The sequence below is a fragment of the Podarcis filfolensis genome (assembly GCF_964270895.1).
Source record: "Podarcis filfolensis genome assembly, chromosome: 5".
Lineage (NCBI taxonomy): Eukaryota > Metazoa > Chordata > Lepidosauria > Squamata > Lacertidae > Podarcis > Podarcis filfolensis.
Window position 1 is genome coordinate 23,807,210 of NC_139608.1, and position 25,174 is coordinate 23,832,383.

The 25,174-nt window shown below is 42.0% G+C and overlaps 1 protein-coding gene across 2 annotated transcripts in view; it reads right to left on the reverse strand.

Moving 5' to 3' along the window:
* Positions 1-14,935: 14,935 nt before the first annotated feature.
* Positions 14,936-25,174, reverse strand: part of TSC22D2 (TSC22 domain family member 2) — a 38,377-nt gene continuing 28,138 nt past the window's right edge. For both annotated transcript variants that reach the window (XM_083613243.1, XM_083613244.1), the window contains 2 exons: positions 19,601-19,652; positions 14,936-16,601 (listed from right to left, as the gene is read on the reverse strand). In XM_083613243.1, the coding sequence (XP_083469369.1) occupies positions 16,350-16,601; positions 19,601-19,652 (304 nt within the window). In that variant the 3' untranslated portion in view covers positions 14,936-16,349. The remainder of the gene's footprint in view (positions 16,602-19,600; positions 19,653-25,174) is intronic.

Sequence of the window (25,174 nt, forward strand, 5' to 3'; positions counted from 1 at the left end):
GAGGGACGGAGAACAGAACGCAAAATTTGGGTCAATAATCAAAGGAGCGTGTGTCCTGTGAGCTGGCAGTCTGACTGCGCTGCTACCTCTCTGACACCCCTCAGATGTGTCCCTATTTGAGACGTCTCCCTGTTGTGCAGTCAAAAGCTTGGTTACAGTCATACGCTTTGGTTTTCAAACGTTTTGGAAGTCGAGCGGACTTCCGGAACAGATTCCGTTCAACTTCCAAGGTACGGCTGTATTAGCAATGATTGTGTGATACAGGTGAATTTGAACCCCTGTTTGTAGAGGGATTTCCAGATGTTCCTTATTGCTGAATTGCTGCTTGCCCTAGGGGCTCTTTCAGTAGTGATTGGTGGGTTGCCTGTTGTGTATGGCTCGGGGGTGAAGTCTTGGAGATGTTTCCCTATTGCTGTATGTGGAATGGGTCAGTCTAAGCATGGTTATTCGGGGCATTGTTGGCATGCTCCTCTGTGATTGGTTTGTGTCAGTGGTGTTGCCTTGGATGCTGGGGGAATGGGTAGCATTGTAGCTATGGTTTTTATAGTTCTAACTCTTCCCCCTCCTCCAGACTGGTGCTGGAAGTACATATGGGATCCTGACTAAATTATACTGGTGTAGCTAGGGTCACAGGAGTGCTATGTTACCCTGCAGTTCTGTTCAATTACTTGGAAATAAGTTCCACTAGATCTGGTGCAACTGCAAAATAAATCACATAGTTTTGCCAATAAATACATGGAAATGTGCCATTGTATCAATGTGCCTATGGCATAATAATAATAATAATAATAATAATAATAATAATAATTTTTAAAAAAATAATTACTAGTCTTCTCTAGCTATTAATTACTAGTCGTCGTCTTCTTTGGAGATCACTCTTAGCTGAGTAAGATTGTCTTCCATGAATACGGTTTTGGCAGTGAGTCCGTAAGTGACTGTGGAGACCAATTCTGGATCCACACGTCCTTCCACAGTGGGGACATTGGTTTCCGGGAGGGAGTTTATCACGGTGCCAAGCATGCCTTCCTCTTAGCACATTTTTCCTTTTTGTCCTGAGTTCGAGTGTCTTCAAAGCCCATGACATCTTTGGTAAATGCTGTTCTCCAATTGGAGCACTCGCAGGCCAGTGTTTCCCAGTTGTTGGTGTTTATACTACATTTTTTTAGATTTGCCTTGAAAGAGTCTTTAAACCTCTTTTGTTGACCACCAGCATTACACCTTCCATTTTTAAGTTCGGAATAGAGTAGTTGCTTTGGAAGACGATAATCAGACATCCGCACAACGTGACAAGTTCAACAAAGTTGATGTTGAAGACTCATTGCTTCAACACTGGTGATCTTTGCTTCTTCCAGTATGGGCAGTTATCTTTCCACAAGTGCCAACACTGATGCTGAAATCCAGCATCACCTCAGCTCTGCTAGTGTGGCTTTCTCCTGATTGAAGTGCAGAGTGTTTGAGGACCGGGACATTCGCAGGGAAACCAAAATGCTTGTTTACAAAGCTATTGTACTGCCAACCTTACTGTATGCATATGAAACATGGACCATTTATAAACGCCATCTCCAGCTCCTCGAAAGATTCCATCAACTGTGTCTCTGGAAATTTTTATTACTGGTACTCCACCCATTTGGTTAGGTTGTCCCAGCCACTCTGAGCAGCTCATAAAAAACATTGAAACATCAGATATTAAAAACTTCCTGATACACGGCTGTCTTCAGATGTCTATGGAAGGTCAGATAGTTGTTTAGCCCTTAGACATCGGATGGGAGGACGTCCCACAGGACAGGCGCCACTACCGAGAAGGCCCTTTGCCTGGTTCCCTGTAACGTCACATCTTGCAATGAGGGAACCACCAGAAGGCCCTCAGAGCTGGACCTCGGTACCTGGGCTGAACAATGGGGCCATTTAGGGCTTTAAAGGTTAGCAGCAATACTTTGAATTGTGCTCAGTAACATGCTGGGGCGTAATAAGCACCTTGTCCCAAAAGATTTATTGCATGCCTTCAGCATGTAACAAAAGTGAGCATTAAGGCTTGTGAAATCCTAAGAGTGAGTGCCTCATCTGTCTTCAGGAGTATTGGCATTGTGATCTTGGACCATATTCAAACACAGAAGGAGAAGAAATTACAACCGGAAACCGAAGGGTCTGTTGGTTTTATGTCTGATCTCAGTAAAGCGGGTTCCCTTAAGATAAAGCCCTATTTTAGTTTTCTGCTATGTCTGTTGAATGATACGGGGAATTTTGTTATTGAGATTGCCCACAGTCAATGAATAGTCTTGAAAGTATAGTCGTACCTTGGTTTTTGAATGGAATCTGTTCTGGAACGCTGTTCGACTTCCGAAAGCAAGGTGCAGCTTCCGATTGGCTGTAGGAGCTTCCTGCACTCAATCAGAAGCCATGTCGGACATTCGGCTTCCCAAAAAGTTCGCAAACCGAAACATTCCTGGGTTTGCAGCGTTCAGGAGCCAAAACATTTGAGTTGCAAGGCGTTCAAAAGCCAAGGTACAACTGTATATACAGGTTTTATAAGCCTTGGACAAGAGACTATTTAAGCTACTCTGAACTCCTTGAAGGAAGAGGGTTCAAGTGTAAAGCACATTCTGGTTTTTTTTCTACATCCCAGTAATCAATTTTTTAAAATAACCTCAATCATATTCTCCTACACCCCAGTAAAGAAAATATTATTTAGGAAAAAACATGCAGTTACGCTAGCCAGCAATGGCTCCAACCTGATAAGCAAACCAGTTGAGCTAGAATAGTTATTTTGATTGGACAATGTTACCCCCTCTAAACATTTAAAGTAATGTTTGTTGAAACTTGCCCTTTCCAAGTGAGATGAAATATTTTAAGCAAACTTCTCCAGCATTCCTTCTCAACTGAGAAGGCATGGTTAAATTTCTGTTCCATACCGGGTCAAACATTGTGAGTATCAAATGCATGACATGCAAGTATTAAGGGATATTAACTTAATGCATCAGTTAATACCAAGATATACCCTGATGGTTAATAAATCAGAACCATATTTTGATAAAACAGATAGAGCATTTTATATTGTCGTTCAATACTGAATTGGCAGAAATATGTCCCACACTATATAAATCTTTGCCGTTTATTTCTGTTGGAAATATTAAACTCTTTTCACATCAATATAGAACTAGTATTTTTAAAATCCTAAATTTATTGAGGGTAGCCGTTAAATTTCATGCCCAATATTGATTTTTACGTTTATTAGGTAGCCTGGCAAGTACATGACCTTGCCTTCAGGTGGAAATTCCTAATACCATTTAAAAGCCTCAATCATAACTAATTAAATAAACCAATAAGCAGTGAAGCAAAGTACAATCTATCCTGAAAAGATGCAAACAGCTTTGCACACATGCACCTGTTAAGTTTCAAAGTCAAAAATGCCACTGAGTGCTTTGTAATGAATTAGTGCGATTCTCATGTGGTTTCCATTAACTGGTATTCAGAAGCATACTACCTTGACATGAGCCAGCAGGGTTAGGAACCATTGGGCGCCTTATTCTCCATGGAGCCTTTGAGTTTTCTTTTATAGTCATCAAGGTTGTTGGCCATTACTGCTTCTTGTGATGCAGATTCCATAGTTTAACATTGCTGTGTGTAGTAGGGCTGGGAAATACCTGGTTTCCAACACTGTGATATATCACCAGCTAAATGCTGCGATATACTGATATAGCACAATGTCTAAAATAAGGCTGGATTTTGTCTGGCTTCACAGTGTTTCCCACATTGTGATTTTTGCATAGCATGCGCACGCATACATCATGATTCGCAATATATTGCCGGGTCAAAAACTATGAAACTGATAATCATGATATGGACTTCAAACTGGTTTTGGGTGGTATATCAATATATTCCCCAGCCCTAATGTGAAGGAGAACTTTCTTTATCCGAATCTTCATTGAATGCTCCTGATTTCTAGTATTATGAGACATTTGACAGAGTGCCTTAGACCCCTACTTCGCTCCTGCTGGCATCTGGGATGAGGGAGACTAAAAGCAGGTTGTGGGGACTTGAAGACAATGGAACAAACCCTCCCCGACCCCGGTAGTTACTGCACTTTCCAGCTCTCATATTTGGGCCTGCCCACCATCCAATTAAGGGATGTGGGTGGCACTGTGGGTTAAACCACAGAGCCTAGGACTTGCTGATCAGAAGGTCGGCAGTTCGAATTCCCGCGACGGGGTGAGCTCCTGTTGCTCGGTCCCTGCTCCTGCCAACCTAGCAGTTCGAAAGCACGTCAAAGTGCAAGTAGATAATGAGGTACCACTCCGGCAGGAAGGTAAACGGCGTTTCCGTGCGCTGCTCTGGTTCTCCAGAAGCAGCTTAGTTATGCTGGCCACATGACCCGGAAGCTGTACGCAGGCTTCCTCAGCCAATAAAGCGAGATGAACGCCGCAACCCCAGAGTTGGCCATGACTGGACCTAATGGTCAGGGGTCCCTTTACCTTTACCATCCAATTATTCAGCATTCAGTGTCCTCTCTAGGCATAGTATGTTAGGTAATTTGTGAGTGGAAATGGCCACAGCACATAACAGCCAAATGCTTCCCTTTCTCATTCGAAGCCCCAGCCTGCTCAGCAGCATTTTCCTTGCTAGTGGCTCCTGCTTCTTGAAAAAAACCTCAGGCAGTGCTTGTCTTTGGCAGCTCGGGCTTCCCCCGCCCCAGCCCCGCGGCTAAAAACGAAGCCGCGCGCAACCTCTCCCGGCTGGAGAGGTTGCGCGTGGCTAAAGAGGAAGCCAAGACAGCCAGCGGGATGGATCCCGCTCGCTGTCTTGGTTTCTTTGCTCTTTGGGGCTGGGGGTAAATGATTTTTTTTCTTTATTTCCCCCCCCCCAAAAAAAACTAGGTGCGCCCTATGGCCCAGTGCGCCCTATGGAGCGAAAAATACGGTAAATTTTGCCACAAAGGGAGACGGTGTGTGTGTGTGTGTGTTCCTGGTTGTTTGCTTTTCTAACCTCTCCTGTAAATGCTTATCAGCGCAAGGAAAAATCATTCAAACAGGTTATTCTCTCTCTCTCTCTCTCTCTCTCTCTCTCTCTCACTCACACACACACACACACACACACACACACATTTGCTAAACAACAAAGCAAGAACGAAAGCTTGGTTTGAATAAGATGTTTTTCCTGAAGCATGTGCATTACCAATTGGGGAGTGGAAAAGTTTACAGGAGCTTTTTTAAGCATTTACCTGAGAGTAAGCCTCATTGAACTTAGTGAGGTTTACTTATGTGTAGACACGTGTATAATCAACTGGTTATGGTCCCATAGAATTCAAATGGCAATGCAATGGAGTAAAATACAATATAAGAAATAAAAGAAGCAATGAAATTGCAATCAAAAATCAATGAGAAATCCACAGACATGTGGTGGACCACCTGAATGAAGATTGTGGACCAGCTTGGGCACTCCCATCATGGTGTATTCTGATTCACTATTTGAACCTAATTATGGACCTTGAGCTTGTTTGAAGGGTCTATCGGGAGTGCAGCTATCTTGACTGAAGAACGGTACACTCCTTCTATCTGGGATGATCGGCCTCTTCTACTGAGCATGCAGGTTTGGGAGGGACGGGTGGCACCCGCCTAGCCAGTCAGATCAGCTGAATCTACCCTGGTGATCAGTGGGGTGGCAGATGTTACAGTCAAATCACCCTCACATCCACTTGAACCTAATTATTAAGATTCAGATAAAGACTCGTGACTCAGTTGATTCGAGCCCCTAAAATCACTGTGAAATCCTGATAGGGACTAGTGTTGAATCGTTTTTAACATCCACCAGGGTGCAGTCTGGGAGCTGTACAACAAAATCTCAAACTCTATGTAGGATCCACAGTAACGCAGACTCTGAACAAAATTTATGTTGACCAACAGTGCCCCCTGCTGGCTAGATCAGCTACATAATGGGGACACAAATCATCATGCAGCATAATAAATATCCAAGGCTGAACAAATCTTAACCGCTGCAACATTTTCAGCTCTTTGCACAACTGATGCTTACAGATTTGTCTCTGGTGCTCGGGGAGTTGAAACAGATAAATATTGCTACCGTCAAGCTGTGGCAAAGCAGCAGCTAGGACAGCTAAAATTTCAGGCAATCAAGATAATGCTTGTGTTTAAGTTTGACAGCATAGAATTTCAGCTGCATTGCTTCTGTGTAACGCAGAGCCTACCCATGGAATGTATCCCTTGGGGTGGATTTGGGGCTGTGGGGATGGTGCACACAAGGGGGCGCCATCTCAAAACCCAGTAAGTGAGGTGCTGGGCTCTGATGAGGTCCTGGAGTCCTCCTGCCTATATCACATAGCCTAGTGAATGCTTTCCCAGCTTTTGGAAGGAGGTAGGTGGGATGCAGGTGGCACTGTGGGTTAAACCACAGAGCCTAGGACTTGCCGATCAGAAGGTCGGTGGTTCGAATCCCCACAACGGTGTGAGCTCCCGTTGCTCGGTCCCTGCTCCTGCCAACCTCGCAGTTCGGAAGCACATCAAAGTACAAGTAGATAAATAGGTACCGCTCCAGCGGGAAGGTAAACGGCGTTTCCGTGCGCTGCTCTGGTTCACCGGAAGCGGCTTAGTCATGCTGGCCACATGACCCGGAAGCTGTATGCCGGCTCCCTTGGCCAATAAAGCGAGATGAGCACCGCAACCCCAGAGTTGGTCATGACTGGACCTAATGGTCTGGGGTCCCTTTACCTTTAGGAGAGCTTTACAATTCCACCAGAGCCCTTGCCTCTCCTTCCCAAAGACAGGCGCCTCCCTACCTGCCTTGGGGAAGGCTGGGAGAGGAGCACCAAATTTTGGCCTGGCATAGGGTGCCGTAGTGCCCATGTCCGTCACTGTTCCCTTTGGAGTGGGGTGTGTGTGTAGCATTTGAGCTTAAATAAGACCTGAATCTCTCTCCCTAGGGAACTCTATGCACTTATTGCACTGCACTGACAATTCACTGGGCAGAGATGAAACACTTGACACTTCGGTCACATCATGTGCCTATGCCCAATAGTAAGTAGATCGGGCTAGTTTGCATTCTTCTTCCAGGTTTTGAAAGCACCAAGAAGGGCACCTCAAAAATAGGTACCGGTGAGCAGTGCGGTGTTCAGTTGATCTTAAACTTAGTTGACTTAAAACTCATTTTGTTTATTTCAGTTGGTATACAGTGGTACCTCAGGTTAAGTACTTAATTCATTCCAGAGGGCCTCCTGCTGCTGCCGCACCGCCGGAGCCCGATTTCTGTTCTTATCCTGAAGCAAAGTTCTTAACTTGAAGCACTATTTCTGGGTTAGCGGAGTGTGTAACCTGAAGCGTATGTAACCTGAAGCGTATGTAACCCGAGGTACCACTGTACTGCCTTTCCTCCGAAGATCACAACACAAAAACACAAAATACAGAATAAAACAAAAACAAGCCAATAACTCTGTTCCCTCAAAGACATTTAAAAGGCCCTAGGATGTTAATCAGCCAAAGGTCTGGTTATAGAGAATTGTTTTTATTTATTTATTAAGTAATCGAGAAAGTGCCCTCATTCTCTCTCTCTCTAATATTTATACTGGTCCGCTGGCAAACCGTCATGACAGTCTGAGCCACTAGGAGGTGCAAGAGGCACACAGACTGGGCCAGAAACGTAGCCCAGAGCCTGAATGAGTCATCTCAGAAGTGGGACGCACCACCATGACTTGCAGGAGAGAAACTCTCCTCCCTTTTTTTCTTTCACCCTGACACCAAGGGAGTCTTTTTCTGTCAGGGGAGGGAGGGAGGAGATATTGTTATCCTTTTGGAAGCTGAGGAAGCTGGAACATGTGGTCTTGGGAAGGAAATTGAGGCAGGGAGAGGGGAGATGTCACAGAGAGGTAAATTCTAGGAGAGGGAATTTGAGACTAGGAGACAGGAGGCTGGGACGCAACCCCTCCAGTTAAGTAGATATTTGCAGGCACTCGTTCTGTGAGTACAGAACATGACCCAATGCGTCGCTTTAGAGCCTGCTTTTCACCAGGTTTCTCTCAACCAGCAGCTCTGACCAAGTAACTGAAGATCTTGGCACTGAGAGAGGAGGAGGACTGATTACACAAGAGGGAGCGTTCAAGAATCATCTTAACCCAACGAACCTGCGCATTACTAGATCCTGTTGCAGCTATATTTAAATTAAGAGTGTGGGGAAGTACAGAGGAAGTGCAAATGCAGTTTCTCAGAAAATTGATGCAAGAACCCGCAGGCGTGAAAGGGTGCGTCTGATGAAGATCATTCAAGGTTTTTTTTTGAATGGCATGGAAGTAAAGAACATTTGCTACTTTTTCCTAATGAGGCGGATCCAGTTGAAACTCATGAGGAGACGTACCAGCTTTCTCCTTTTCACTTGTGTTCTGAACAGAGACAACAGGGCCCAGAACAGGTTGTTCTGGGCCTAGGGCAAGCATTTGGTTAATCCCATCGAGAAATATCCCACGAAGTTGTTCTGTTAGCTTAAGAAATTTGGGCTGTGTCCCCATAGCCCCTAAATCTGTTCAGGGGTTTCCCCCAACTCTCCAGAGCAAATTTGGAGAGGACATGGGAGGCGATGAGAGTACCATTGTGCAACTGCAAATCCTTGCTCTAAAGCACTTACTTTGTTGGGTACTGCCCTTGTACTTTGCAGTTCCTTTGAAGGAATTTGGGGCACTGCCCTATCTCATTTTTAACATGTAGCTCCTCTATGCATTAAGAAGATAGTGGCTTTTTCAAACCCAGCCAGTAAGATCCATGACGTAGTGGGGATTTGTCTTTGCATCATCCTAGCCCAACAGTTTTATCCTGCTCAGTATTCAAGGCGAAGGTAATAGATGCCATAATGACGTGTTAAAAAAACTGCTTGTTTTAAACCCTTCTGGCCAGCAGGTGGAGATACAGCACAAGGCAGCGTTCCCAAGTTAATCATTCTCAGAAAGGAAAAGTTTCACAAGAACCCATTACCGGGTGTGCTGCAAGGCTCTGGAATTAGATTCGTGCATTTCATACCATTAAAAAAAAATGGTCTATAGGAAACGGCAACAACATCTATATGACTCTCTAAGTTCTGGAAATCTCTAAGTTCTGGAAATCGCTGCTGTACAACTGGGGTGTTGCGGGCCTATTAATGGCTATTAGCCATGATGGCTATATGGAAATGCTGTGTCCAAAGGTATTTATGCCACTAAATCACAGTTGCTGGGAAGCAGGAGGAGGAAGGGACTATTGACTCTGTGCCCTGTTTGTAGGCGTCTCAGAAGCATCTGGTGGGTCACTGAAAAACAAGATGAACTAAATTGGGAAAGGGGAGCTGTGTTCTTCTAGATTTTGTCAAGACTCCCAACATCTCTGATCACTGGTTTCCCCATCCCTGGACTACGAGGGCCTAAACACTATTCCAGCAGCATTCTCCAATCCCTAGGGCAATCTTGTATCAGATCATGGCATCTGTTGATTTATCAGTTTTATTATGCTAGGGCTTCATCTGTTGACATTGGTGGAAAAATGGGTTTTGTTGTTGACAATTGCAAACGTTCATCAGTATGTTTAATAAACTATTCTTCTATTTTCACATTGATTTTTTACAAGGCTGCTGAACTTTTCCACTGTTTTGGTGAGCTGAGTGAATTAAATGTATTATAGCAGCGGATGTGGGGGAAACTCAAGTTCAAATTCCTGCTTGACCCTGAAAAAGCAAGTCACTCTCCACCCACCTTACTCCTTAAAGGTAAAGGGACCCCTGACTGTTAGGTCCAGTCGCGGACGACTCTGGGGTTGCAGCACTCATCTCGCTTTATTGGCCGAGGGAGCTGATGTTTGTCCGCAGACAGCTTCCGGGTCATGTGGGGCCAGCATGGCTAAGCCATTTTCTGGTGAAACCAGAGCAGTGCACGGAAACACTGCTTACCTTTCCATTAAAGTGGTACCTATTTATCTACTTGCACGTTGACGCCCTTTTGAACTGCTAGGTGGGCAGGAGCAGGGAACAAGCAACGGGATCTCACCCCGTTGCGGGGATTCGAACCGCCGACCTTCCAATCGGCAAGCCCTAGGCTCTGTGGTTTAGACCACAGTGCCACCCACATCCCTACCTTACTCCGTATAGGAGACTAAATTGATGCTCTGAGCTCAAGGTGGGACAACATACATGTGATGTGTAAGCAGTGAGATTCGTTCAGATTCTAACACAATACTGAAGGGGGCTTTTAAAGGCCTACATGGTACATTAACTTGAGAAGCAAGTTTAATTTATCCTTCCCCCATGTCTAAAAAGTTTCTGCAGTGGGGATGCCGTTGATTCAAAGCACTTTTGCCTTCATTAAATGCTTAGCCGTTCAATTCCAGTGGAGGATCCTAGGCTCCCCCACCTGTGAGCTTTCGAAGAATCATCAAAATTTGAATTGGGGCAAAAATTCAGGAAGAAGCAGGGAAATAGCAGTGAAACAGAACCCCCTAATACTTTTCTTCATGCATTTGCCTGGCATGGGGCCTATCTGCCTAATCCTAGTGCGCTCTCTCTCTCTCTCCTCCCTTTTGGTTTGGCTCCTTTCTTGCATGCACAGGCACCTATGTGGTATTGCTGAATAGTGCTAAAAAAAGACCCAACTGGCAGGCAGACCCAATAAGCAGGGAGCAGCTGGCATGGCTCCTCTGCAAGCATTCATAGCGTTGAAAACCCTCCTCCACCCCCCTGTTCAAAAGGTTTTGTTTTCTTTGTTAGCTGCTATCATGTGATGCAAACACGGACTGCAGCAGTTGATTGACTAAGCTGGTGCTGTCACACAGAAAACAAAGAGGAGGCTTTGCAGGATAGGATAGGATAGGATAGGATAGGGAGCTGCTGGCTGATATAGCCTGTAAAGACTAGCAACAGCACATATAAACAAACAATGGTGTGTTTGGCCCCCGTCCCCTAACTCCGCTCTCACTGACAGACCCGAGCAAAGAAACTTTGCAAACATTCCCGGCCTGCAATGTAAATTTTCAATATTTTATTTCTCTTATTCCTGTCTCCCACCTCCCCTTTCGCTGGGTTGACGACAAGGACTCAGAAGCAATTTCAGCCGGATCTTAAGGAGTTGCAGTAGCATGGAAGAAACAAACCCTTCAAACATTTTTTAAAAAATGAGGACAGGAAAAGAGCAAGGGGCGGGGGGGGGGGGGACGGGACACAGGCAATTCCTACAAAGTCCCGGCAACTCAGTGACAACTTCATTGTTTGTATTTCCATCAGCCGTTCAGCCACAAAATGGACCCCTGCAGCATCTCACACACACACACACACACAAGAGGCACTGCAGCTTTCAAAAACGCTTACAGAACGTGGACCATGCAGGCCTCTAGAAAGGAAGGCATTCCAGAATGAGTGCCAAAACGAAAAATGTGCTTCTCTTTGTTGCCACCAGCTGGATCTCAGATGGTTGCAGCACTCTTGGACCACAGTCCCATCCGATGATCCAAGAGCACAGGGGAGGGTTTTAAGATACAATTCCAGATTCAGAAGCCCCAGTGTCTGTAGTCTGAGCCGCTGATGTCACCAGCTGCCTAAGTTCTTCAAACTTATTGGAAACACCTATCTTCTATCTGCTGCTGGATGAAAAGGCAGCAGCTGGCCTGAGAACAAGTGGGACTCAAATGCACAACATCTGGAGGGATTAAGTTGGCCATCATAATCGGTTGGCCGTGAAATGTGAATGTTCCACAATCCAAACCCAGCTTGAACTCCTCGTTTTGATGGACCAAGCCCTATTCTTCAGTCACTTGCTATAATAAATGGCTTTATGAGCTGCCGAAGAAATAGAGCAAAACAATGGAAAGACTACATTTGGGGGAAGACTGTAGCTCAGTTGTAGAGTACCTGCAATGTTTTCAAAAGATTCCAGGTTCAACCCTAGGAATCTTCAGGCTGGAAATATCCCATACGAAGCCCCTGAAGAGATGCTGCAATGTCAACAAAACTGGCCAAGACTGACCAATTCTGATTCGGTATAAGGGAACTTCCTAGATTCCTAAACACCATGGAAATTCCAGGGAATAAATGTTTGTGGCAACCTGAAGAACTTGAGGAGGAAGTGCACAGTACAGACCAATGATTAAATAATCATAAAGTGTATTTTCAATTTTTATGATCAATTTTCCTAAACATCTTTGGAGTCTCACTAAATCAGTCAGATGTTGCCCACTTTGAGTTATAGCCAATGATAGTTCTACTCAGAGAAGACTCATTGAAATGAATGGATCTAAATTAGTCATGCTCCGAGTAGAACCTAGCTGGATGCAACCCTTGGGTTTTGGCAGGAGAAAACTGGCAATTCCAGCTAATTGTCATATTGCAGCATGACAAGCTAAACTACTTGCCAGATCTGTCAAAGAGTTTCACCCAACTGTGAAAACAAAATGACGGGAGTATTTTAAATGTTATCATCTGCCATTTCATGCCATCATGCTTGTTTTCAATGTGTTCCTTTTCCTGGGTGATCTCAGCAATGCCTTTGACCTACAGAAGCTGTTCTGCTATCCTCATTTCCTTTCTGAATCTTCCATTATACAGATGGGCTAAAATGATTATCCCTAAAATGGGTTATGTCCACACACACACACACACACGCACATTATTCCTGCTATTAAAATCTGCTATGCAACATACAAGACACGTTAGCAATTCTAATGTGCAGGAAGTTTTCTGTGAAACTTGGGATGTCATCTTTAATCTAAAATGAACTTTTGAGGATCTGGTTTTTTTAAATCCACTAAATAATAATGAATTAAACACTATAAAGATGAGTTACCTTTCAAAAGTTCCACCAGGAAGAAATACTACTATGTATTGCTGTTTGATTTTCCAGGATTTCAGTTCTTTTTTGTTCAATGTGCTCTTAGCAATAGGCAGGAGAGGAGAGGAGCCTTGCCAATAACTCCTATTCCTCAACATGGCTTAACCTTCCCATATACTTACCCCTAAAGTCCTTCCCCTCCACAGTATTCTCATCCAGGGATAGGTACACCAATTCTTCATACACTAAGCTGTCCAGCAGGTTTAACCCTATCAAACACTCCAGATCGCCATAATTATTCATAGAGGTTAAGGTTGTCAATCGCTACTATGATGGCTTTGATATGAATGTCAGCTGGCAATACATAGCACACAGACCGAATATAGTTAAGCCATTGAGGCTTCCTGTAATTTGTCCCTGAATTCACAAGAATTGTAATTTCTCTCTCTCTCTCTCTCTCACACACACACACACAAAATCCTTTGGCAAGCCAGACTTGGCCATGTGTCTTGTTGCCTATCCAGAACTAAGTAACTCACACATAAAATTATAAAGTTGCTTCACTGTGGTCATTTGATGCTGTCCAGAATGGCAGAAGTCATTATAGTTCAGATCCTAAGGCTCTATATATACCACTCTAGACCACTCTATATATACCACTCTAGACCACTGGAGGATTAAGCAAAGTCATAGTGATATATTTTCTAGGCCGTGGGCTTAGTTGGCTTGTTAAAACATTATAATCGCCACTGTTGCTTACAGGATTGAAGTGTGGGCTTTTCAAGAGACTTCCTCTTTCACCAATACATTTTAAGTATATCTGTTTACTGAAATGGTGCCCGAAATAACGTTTAAGAGGGGGGAAATAGTACATTCTCCAGGGCTTGGTCACATAGATCACTGGGTGGCAACACAGTGCAACATCATCACTTTGTGTTGTGGTCAACTGGGAATAACGCTTGCCAGTTCTGCAAGGCCAATTTAAGTAATACACTGCAAGAGACACATAATTGTCATATTCTTTTCCCTATGAAATGCACCAGACTACAGGGAGTTTATTGGTGCTATTTTATGAGACGTCTGTGTCCTACTAAAGCCAGAGTGTGCTTGGGTGGTCTTTGGTATTATAAACAAGGGCAATGTTGTACCACAGAAGTGCATCGGGACGTTTGCTGGTGATGATCCACATCCAAACACTTTTAACGGGAGCATTTGCAACAGCATGGTGGTGTAAAATGCGTAACAAAGATTCCATTTTATACCCCCAAGAGCTAGTAAAGTGAAAGACGACGTTAAGTTGCAAAGCAGTCTTGGTTTACTTTGCAGAACGAAACCTTGTTCTTGCATGAAAACTAAAAAGAGTGTGAAGTTGGGTGGAATCCAGCGAGTATCATCCCACTGACAGAAGGCATCTGCAATGGGACAGGGAGGCAACTTTTGAAAATTCCTTCTGCCCCCTGCAGCTGCCCGCCCCCCAAATAAAAATCTGCTCTGGGGAGAGGTTGCCAAAAATTGCCTCCCCTTCCATTCTGTTGACAGCTGCCTTCTGTCAGTGGAGACACTCATTGGATTCCACCCATTCTACACTAATTACCTTAAAAGCCTATGTGGTCGTATATGTGACTCTCTTCTATATCCCTTAAAATAAAAATTTAGCTTATGACTAGATCCACACTAAACTTCAAACCACCCGCTCTATAATGTTTCAGAATTGTGCAGTGGTAATTGGCTTTGGTTTAAGTGACGCTTTGTATGTTCCTAAACTCACTTTGATATCCTGCATTTTAGCAGGGGAAGAATTTAGGACCACATTGGGGAAAAGGTGTGGGTGATGGTTATCCATTGCATACTTTCTCTCTAAAATGAGGTTTCAGCTTGTGTGAACCAGGCATAAAATCATAAACTATGAAGGATAAAGTTGAAACACTAATTCCAGTTACTTTGCTGAGAAAAAGTTGGTCCTCAGCCAAAAGGGCTAAGAAAACAGGCAGCACAATCCTATGTGTGTTCATTCAGAAATAAATCCACTACATTCAAGGGATTTACTCCCATGTAAGCATGTCTAGGATCGCAGCCTTGGTGTTCTTAATTTGCTCTTTTCAAGCTAACTCTAATCACTGACCTAAACCCTTGTCACATTCTGAACACATGCAGAGGCAAATCTTTCAACAAAACTGCAGTTTAATTTCAGAAAGTGTTAAAATATACTGTACATCAACTTCTGACATACTACGTTAGTATACACAAATGGTCTCTTGAAACTGTATTTATGAAATGTACATTTTAATTTAAATACTCAGTATACACTGCACTTAATCTGCATGTTGCATTTATTAAATACATTAAAATCTGCAATGTAACAAAACGTTTTCTGCATACGAAATTCAAAACACCATTTTAAATGAACAAAAGATGGCTCACTTCATTTTTTAAACTAGTGTGTAACACACCAGCTCAGCTCCACCAACACTAGCTGTTCTTTCTTTTTTTTATTTGACATTGTTCACAGACTATTACATATCACAATAAGAGTGCTGGATAAAACATGAGGTACGAAAGTGGTTCAAAGATTATAGGTCATGCAGATCATGCTAGACAGCAAAGAAAAATGTGAATGAGAACACTAAATAAAAATACATAAAGAATGTGCATTATAAAATAAAAACTCAATTACACAGCTTTGCTTCTTTGGTTACAAAGTAGGTTGAACAATTTCACAGCTTTTTATTCCCACCCAAAAAATAATAATAATCATACGAAATGTCAAAAAGCAGAGGAATCATGGCAATTTCTCTATTAGAAAGTAGAAACAGAAATGAGCAAAGTTTTCTTCATCAAAATAGCCCATCAATTATCTCACAATGACTGGCGACTACCTGTACAGACGCACTATGGTCTTCATACTTACAATATACAAAAATTTACATTCAAGCTGGGTCTTAACTACTGAAAATAAATACCAAAAGGTAAATTGCCATTAGTGTTAGAAATATGCCAGGATTCTTTTGTTCAATTATTGCCTAAACATTTTATCTATTAAACTCAATCCTGCCTATATCAATTTTTACTGATACTTACATTTATTTTTTTTAAAAAATTAAAAGTTCTGTGACATTGTTCATGTACATTATGAATAGCAGCCCTGTAATAAATAAAAACACAAATAAATGAAACTAATGTAGGCAAATGTTACTTATAATTGAAAGAACAGTGGCTCTAAAGATGAGTTTGTTGCTATGTGAAAAAGCAAGGCTCAAAGTAATCCATGAGTAATGGAAACCTTGAAGAGCCTCACCAAAGCTCTTAAAGACCCCACTCATGTGCACCAAATAAATGCAGACTTTTGCATTATAACTCCTTCTATCATTTTTCCCTTTTGCACTGATGGCATAATTGAACACCAACTGTGCTGCATGACATCTCAGTGAGGGAAAGCTCTTGTAGAATGATTGTCTAATACTGAAAAGGCCAAAACACACAACTGAAGCATGGCTACTCGCTTTCATATAAAGTGGAAAGAACACCAGTGGCACACAAGGACAGATTGCTTTCAGTTTCTTAATGAGGCAAGAAAGCTTTATGCTGAGGAGACATTCGGCTGCTGCGGAGGTTGCGTTGGCTGTACTATCACTGTTTGCTGTTGAGAAGTGCTACTGGGGTTGGCCTGTTGGGTTGAGAGCTGGGATAACTGATCGTTGTTTGAGAGAGATTTTAACAGTGCATTTTCCCGTTCAAGTAAAGAGTTTCTTTCGACTAATTCTTTTATTTGTTCCTTCAGTACTTCCACTTCTTCTCTGACTGCGTACATCAAATGGCTTTTCACCAGATCCTGCAAACGGCAAATTAATCGTTAGATTAATTTCTATAAACAGACTTTTACTTTGCACCAAATTCTTGGGCGTAACTTCATTAACAGTTAAATTTGGATCCTAGCACCACAAGTTAAATAGAAATATCTAGAAATCAAAATACACAGGAATAACTCCCTAGCATTGAATTCACTTGCTGTATTATGGCCAACTTCCAAAGCACTCAAAAAACACCAATGCTACATGTCTATATGTTGCTTTCAGGAAGGTAACCTAAATACAGGGATTTCTTACTCTCAAAAAGCTTCATAATATTTTTGTTGACAGAAATAGATAATAAGCAATGCTCTAGTTCAGAGAGCTCTCCAAAATGATGGCTGAAAACCCATAAACATTAAAAAGGTAAAGGTATCCCTGACCATTAGGTCTAGTCACAGACGACTTGGGGGTTGAGCGCTCATCTTGCTCTATAGGCATTTGTATGCAGACAGCTTCCAGGTCATGTGGGCAGCATGACTAAGCCGCTTCTGGCCAACCAGAGCAGCACACGGAAACGCTGTTTACCTTCCCGCCAGAGTGGTACCTATTTATCTACTTGCACTTTGACGTGCTTTCGAACTGGAGCTGGGACTGAGCAACGGGAGCTCACCCTGTCGCAGGGATTCGAACCGCTGACCTTCTGATCAGCAAGCCCTAGGCTCTACATTAATATCTCACACCTCAAGGAGCTCAGATAATTATATTTAAGCTTCAACACCCCTATGAAGTAAATCATAGTTGCTATTGCCCATCAAGTCAGCATCCTGGCTAAACAGGGACAGAACTTGTCTGTGACAAGTAAACTGTTGTAAACTGGATGAAAATGGTCTGTTTTCTCATGGGCAAATGTAAGAAAACAAACGCTGTGACCCAAGCTTCCCATTTTGGTTAATTTTTAAGAAGTTCTGTTCTTTTAAATCTGAGGATCACAACCACAGGCAAGTTATTTTTACAGAACCTATATTGTATGTATGATTAGATTGATTTTGTGTGGTTCTGAAGTAAGCCCCAATTTTGCCATATTGCTTAGCTTTGAATTCTGTACATTCTTTATGATTACGCACAAACAAAATCTTTGTCTACTCTTGTTTGCAGCAGTGACACTGAGGCTAACAGAGCTGGTACTCTGGAAACTAATCCACTTGCACCACAGGGATCCCCACCAGCTCTCCATCACATGACCATAAATACTGATGAAAAATATGGGGCTTGCTAGCCTTGCCCAACTTGAACTGACGCGTTTTGAGTGGCAACACTTTTCTTATCAGAAAACCCATGGAAAGACTGGAGGATCACATTCCCCTGGATGAACCTGACCATTCAGTTCTATCTTCAGAGAGCCTGTTCCTGCCTTTAGAGATTAAGTAGGTGGCAACTGATCACAGGGCATTTTTCACTGACAGGGCTCAGTCTTTGCAACACTCTCCTGAGAGCAGACCACTTAGCATCTATTTTTCTGCCTTTCACATATTAGAGGAAGGCACTCCATTTCCTGGGCTTTTTGCAGCAGCTGCTTTTTTACTTTTTCATTATGACTAAGCTAGTAAAAACAAACCAGTTTTACCATTCCTATAGTGATCTGATGTACATTTATGAGGGAAGGCAGGTTATAAAATGTTTTCAATAAAGAATTTCAAGCAACTTGGAAATGAAGCTGTTTCCGGAGCCCAAAAGTATCTTTGCATAACTGGTGGGAGCCAACACAACAGGAAACAGCACATTAGTTTGGAACATTAAAGTAGACTACTGACTTTGGCATTTCATGGAATAGAATAATGCATTCGGACCAATATTCGCTTAGACTCAGGGCAGAAAGAAACACTGTTTTCTGTCCATGGTTTGCCCTACTATTTTTTTCAGTAGAATTTGTTCTCCCTTCATTTTTTCCCTCCAAAACTGGATGGCTGGAAAGCATGCAGATGTAACAGCTCTTCCTCTAGCTCCCAAGCCTTTTGTAAACTAAAATCCTTACACGTGCTATTTTTTAAAATGTCTGGATGCAGTACTGAACAGGCCCGCGGAAGGGGAGAGTGGCAGCCAAGTACACTTCCCTGGGCCTCAGAGGGCTAATCCAGTCAGGGAGCCCGGCTAGGAGCCAGCTGCCTTTTTGTCTGAGCATAAAACTTTATTCTAACAAGACTCCCGGGCCTGAGACAAGGTCTACACAGGCCTGGTACTGAAGCAATGGCCAACACGTCAAAGATTTTGGATAGCAAAGCAATGCTTTTGATCATACCAAATGACGACGTGCTAAAGTAACGGCAGTCCTACTAGAGAATTAGCATTGTCTTGGTGTATGCTAAAACTTTTGGACCTGGGTATGATGTACAGTGGTACCTCTGGTTACGTACTTAATTCGTTCCGGAGGTCCGTTCTTAACCTGAAACTGTTCTTAACCTGAAGCACCACTTTAGCTAATGGGACCCACTGCTGCCGCTGCCGCGTGATTTCTGTTCTCATCCTGAAGCAAAGTTCTTAACCTGAGGTATTATTTCTGGGTTAGCGGAGTCTGTAACCTGAAGCGTATGTAACCCAAGGTACCACCGTACATTAACTTAGCTGTAGTAATATATCGGTTTACACATGGATTCTCCCACCCACCCCCTGAAAGTGCCTGAACACATTTGGAATGGCACTACATGAACTCCCAGATGACTTTACAATTGGTGCTTCTTTGCTCATAATAGAATTGCATAAATGGCATGGCACAAGGGCACGGTGAAGGCAAGCAGCAGGTTGAAGCCTAACATGTTCATGCTATACATGATACCATATTATTACCATGTAAACTGCTCTTTTCCACATATATGGAGTCCTCAAGAGACAAACAATTGCTTGTGTCTGCTTTATGATTTTCTACCTTTAACATCTCTTCCTGTTATGTCCTTACAATCCATCAATGTAGGTTATGCAAAAATGACGACAGCAGGCTACAAACCCAGCGCTCTTTAAGAATTAAACAGTTCAGTTCTCTACTTACCATCGCCTGTTCTATTTTGTTGTCAATGGCTACAACACTCGCACCAGATGCACTGTTTAAAAGAAAAGACAAAACACATGTACATGAACTCCAGTGACCTCTGGAACGTTGTTCAGCAAAACTGATTGAAAGGCAAATTGCTCCTTGTGTATTTTATTATGGTTTCCCACAACAACAAAAATGCAGCATTTATATATAATGCTTTTCAGTGCTCAAACTGCTTCTTATGTATCTCAGCAATAATTACAAACCTTTAAGGATGGTCAGTCGGATCTCCATATACTCAGGAACAAGATGGAAAAGAATTATATCCTCAGATCATAAAGATTCAATTCCAGAGAAAGTTAGACATATTTAAGTCCCATCAAAATCAATGGGTGTTAAGCATTTAAGTGCTTTCAATGGGACTTAGACATGGCTAGTTCTTGCCAGAATGGGCCAAGGTGTATCTATGCAAACTGTGGCCCTTGTTTAAGCAGTGAACAGGCCTCTCAAGAGAGTACAATGAGATAGTGATGTCATTATCCTATTGGTTGTCATGGTTTGGTACCCTGAGCACCCTTTTTGTGTAACTTAATAGTTCACAATTATAACCAAGTCAACCGCTTTGGTGCTTTTGTGTATGTTAAAGTGGCATTTCGATGCAAGTTTGTTTTGTCTACTGTGACAGCCAGTATATACAGTATATACCTAGATATTATCCAGTATGACGGAAAGCCAACATTTATGTCTCAATTCAAAGGATACTATAAGCAGGATGTACTGTAATTTGGACACCTCCAACATGTGGTACACAGAAAAATGAGACCAATTTTGCTGGGCTTTTTTTTTTTTTTTTAAAAAAAAAGCTACTGGATGTTTGCATTTCAACTTTTTTCAGTATAACACCGAATGGGGCACAACTGTTGCCCTGGAGCATGTGATAAAACTTAAAACATGTAGTTCCCAAGAGATTAGAGATCATCTTGAATAGAGGACTCTTGAATCCATTTCAAGATGCTCAGTGTGTTGGCCCGATGAGGAGCTTTCTTCAAAAGCCCAATGCAGCCTAGTTTTGTAAGCAGGAGAAGTCATACCATCAATAGCACAACATGAATTTAATTGGTCAGAGACCCTGTGCTCACATTTATTTATTTTTTAAGTTTAAAAAATAAACAAACAATTCTATGCCACTGTTCTGGACAAAGACCAAACAAAATGGCTTATAGCATTGTGACTAAGTCTACAAGCATTAAATTAGAGGCACATTATCCTGGCCCTTATTGATCAAAACAAATGAAAGCACATTTCTGTAATTAGAAGAGAATTTGCAACTTACTATTTTAAATTAGTATTTATACTTTCTAAATGCTACATAAATAAAGTAGACTACATGTATGCATTAGGCAAGTGGAAGAACTGCTAGGTATCACGGATTTCCCCTGACCTCTGCAGTCCCCCGCCCAGCTGCTCCTAGGGGCAGAAGGGTCGTCCTGAGAATTATGGGATGTGGTACAGAGGGCTGCCATGAAAGATCTGGGAAGATTGGATGGGGAGATCAGTGAAACTGGGTGCCCTTCCTTGCAAGATGAGAAGTGTTTCTGCTTGCCAACTAAGAAATTTTTATCTTAAACATTCAGTAAAGAGATTTGCAATTCAATAACTGCCAATTTTAAATTTTAAAGCTCAGGTTTACCATGGAGAGAAATTCATTTTGCCATATTTTAAAATGTGGCATTTTGTATTCAGCGGCAGACAACTCAAACAAGTTTTATCTGCTTGTCATTTCTGACATCCACCCTACTTTTCCCTGCTGAAAAAGTTTACATGTGATTACTCCTTTTTCATAATCCAGCATTCAAGCAGAAGACAAATTTAAATGCTCATAATTGGATTATATGTTATTACAAACCCTGCCCCAACACTGAGAACTTGTTTCTCCTTTCAAATGATGCCGCTGCAGCACCAGAGGTCAACCTCAAATGTGCAGTATTGCTTAGTTCAGAACATATTTAATATGTTATGTAGAAATACTCATTTTGTGTATTGCAAGAAGAGCAAGTTTACTCCATTTAAGTAATGACTACTTAATATACTGATTTGTATTGTACCACACAACTTCTAACGCCAGTTTCTTGACCATTTTATTAATGTACACTTAATGTATTTCAAATAAAAGGGGGGGGGGGAGCAACAAGACAAGACAGGTTGCTACTCACAAAGTATTACTAAACAACCTTCATAAAATGTTTAAAAGGAAGTAATTAAACAGGGATAACTAGAGTCCAACTCTGAGAAAAGAAACAAGGACTCTATAAGTTTTAAAGGTTTATGTGTGTTCTATGGCCTATTCTAAAAAATGCACTTCTACGTGGAGACACACCTGCTATTCATGCAGGGCTGTTTCACCCCTTATGCTAGAATACTGTTTGAGAAAAGTTTGACTATGCTCAAAGCCTCTACCCTTTGGACTAGCCCTTACAAGAAGCAGCATAAGAACTATTCTAAACCTATCTGTCTTCCAGTCACAGCACTCCAATCAAGCTCTATCATTTGAAAATAGTTTTTTCCCCAGTTTGGCCATTCTTAAAGATTAAGCGAAGCCTATTAAAAGTGATTATTCCAACTAGAAATGCCAGCGTTAGCTAGCAGTAAATGGTTTTCAGTGAATGTAGGAACCAATACCAGCCATTTTGTACTATTTGAGAGCTTAACTAGATAGCAAACCAAAGAAATGCACATTTCCAATAAGAGTGCCATCTCAAAAAGCTGCTCTTAACATTCCCAACTATTTCAAAAGTAGTCTGCCTTCTGCACTGGGACAGAACAGCGTACAAGACACGCAAGTCTGAAACACAAATAACTAGTTGTGTGGTTCTTTGATCCTGGCCAACCCTTCAAGGTGAAACACAATTACAGTATATGAATAGCTGGTTTCCTTGTTCCAACTTACCTCAAAAGTGAAAAATAAGTGTACAGCAGAAATTAATTTCACCTTTTCTATGTAATGTTTTCCTGAAACATTTAAATGTTTATTCTAATAAATGAGAGAAACACTGAAATTAGTCTTCCTTGGATATTCAAAAATGAGCCAATTTAAAAGATCACCTGTATGATTTTAGAATTAGTGTGCAATGTTTACTTATGTTGAAAGACAAAACAAAAATCAATTTTGTATTGTCATGGAGCAGTGTTCACAGATATGCAAAGCGCATATAGGAAACAAATGACCCATTTCAGTGGATGGAATAGTTTTACTTAAAAGTCCTATGTTTTCATCACAAAAGATGTGATTCTAGAAGAACCAATAACCATGTCCTTTGAGTTGGTACAATTATTCTGAACATGTCTAAAATAAACTTTTCAGTAATATAAACACTCAAATATTGCTGAAGAGCATACTGTTTAAATATCCATGTTCAAATATGGACTTCTATATTTAGGAGGCTGATTTAGGGGGCTAATTTGAATTTGGAAGCAAAACTAAGTTTTACCTCCTTCAAAAGCAGACAAGAAAGGAAATTGGCTTTTATGTTTGAGAGGTTTCATACCCTATTAAAAAAGCAGCCTTTTAATATTTTGCATGTTTACATTTTCAAATAGTCTTCATACACCTTGCGTATCAAGAGAACATTCCTCATATCTTCTATGGCCCTCACATTCTTGTTTTTTGTTTGTTTTTTGTTTTAAAAATAGTTGGCACACTTAATAGGTACTGTAAGAAATGGGAGCTTTAATACTGAAAATGCATTTTATTTTTCCAGAGTCCCGCACACCCTTGACAAGGGAAACCGTTAAGTGTTTACACACTAGTGCTGGAAGCCTCTGAGCCTAGGTGGGCAAACTGGAATGCCTGGTCTTAGAGGACAGTGTTGATACAGCTGGTGCAATGGATAACCAGTGGGACCCTGTTATCACTGGATATGGACTCTATAGGAAGGACAGAAGGGGACTTAGCAGAGATTGCATTGCTCTTCATGTTGAAGAGGGCACTGAGTTCAAGAAAAAGAACTCTCAAAAGGGCAGACCCCTCCACATAATTGTTATAGGTGGTGATATTAAGAATAATATAGTGATGCAGGCATGCTAACAGCTCCCTGATCAAAATGTTCATGAAGATATTGCAATGAAGAATGAAATCAAGGAAGCACCCAAAAGAGGAATTGTTGTACTAACGGCCGACTTCAACTATCCTCAGACAGGCTGACTACACATGTTCCAGTTACAAAAAAAGGCATAAGCATAAAATTTCTATTCTATTATTTTTAAATGAAACTCAAAGAGACTTAAACATATGAACATTATGAACATAGAATTGTAGATTTGAAAGGGTCATCTAGTCCAACCCCATGCTTAAAGCATCAATGACAGGTAGCCATCCAACCTCTGCTTAGAAACCTCCAAGGAAGGAGAGTCCAGTTTAGAAACAAGTATAAAGCAACCTGAGACCTTAGGGTGAAGAGTAGGTAATAAATTTATAATAATTAATAATAATAACAACAACCTAAATAAATAAGTATATCTAGATATCCCAAATGAATGTGCCTTAGAACAGTTGGTCAAGGAACTGACCAAAAGGATGGTGACCCTTGACTTAGGTGGTGCCCAGAACCTGGTATGAGATATAAGTGTTATTGAATCAGCTGGGAATAAGTGACCATATTGCTATTAAATTAAATACACATGTAAACAGCTAATTGTCCCCAAAATCCAACATGGTCACATTTCAAAAAAGGAAACTTCCCTAAAATAAGTGGTTGGTAAAAAGGAAGGCAAAGTCAAGAAGATTGAATCTTTCCAAATTGATTGGGAGTCATTCAGAAACACAGCATTAGAAGCTCAACTGGAGCGCATATGGAGATTAGGGATGGGCAATATATCAATATATCGTCCAACACCGGTTTGAAGTACACATCGTGATAACTGTTTCATAATATTTGAGCTGGCAATATATCACAAATCACAATGTGTGTAAGGGCTAAGCGATATCTGGGATTCAACATTGTGGTAACTCGCCAGCTAAACGTTGCAAATGTTATCAGCAGCTAAACCTCACAGCACCAACTAAACATCACAATATCACCAGCGAAACATTGCAATCTGCCACAATGACTAAAATAAGGATGAAATTATACATACGCACACAGGACAACATCCTGACAACTGCTACTACTTAGGGGTCTAAAATGGATAAATGACAATATTATCAATCGCCACACACTCAGTTTCATCAGCAGGCAAGTCAAAATGGCCTGCTAGGAGGCAGAAGCAGCAGTGGCAGAAACATGACCACGATACGTGTCAGCAGTAGGGGCGACAGCCTGGTGGTGGCGGCGGCACAATCAGTGGCGGCCTGCGCATCCTTGCGGTAGCAACTGGAGGAAGCAGCAGTAGCAGTGGCACAAACAGTGGTGGTTTGCGAGTGATGACAGGGAGTGGCGGTGGCAGCCTGCGGCAATAGCAGCAGCGGCCTGCGAGACATGCAATGACGGCAGGTGGAGGCAGTAGCAGTGGCGGCCTGCAAGGCCTCGAGGCAGTGACAGGGAGTAGCAGTGGACTGCGAGGCCTCACAGTGGCGATGGGAAGTGGCAACAG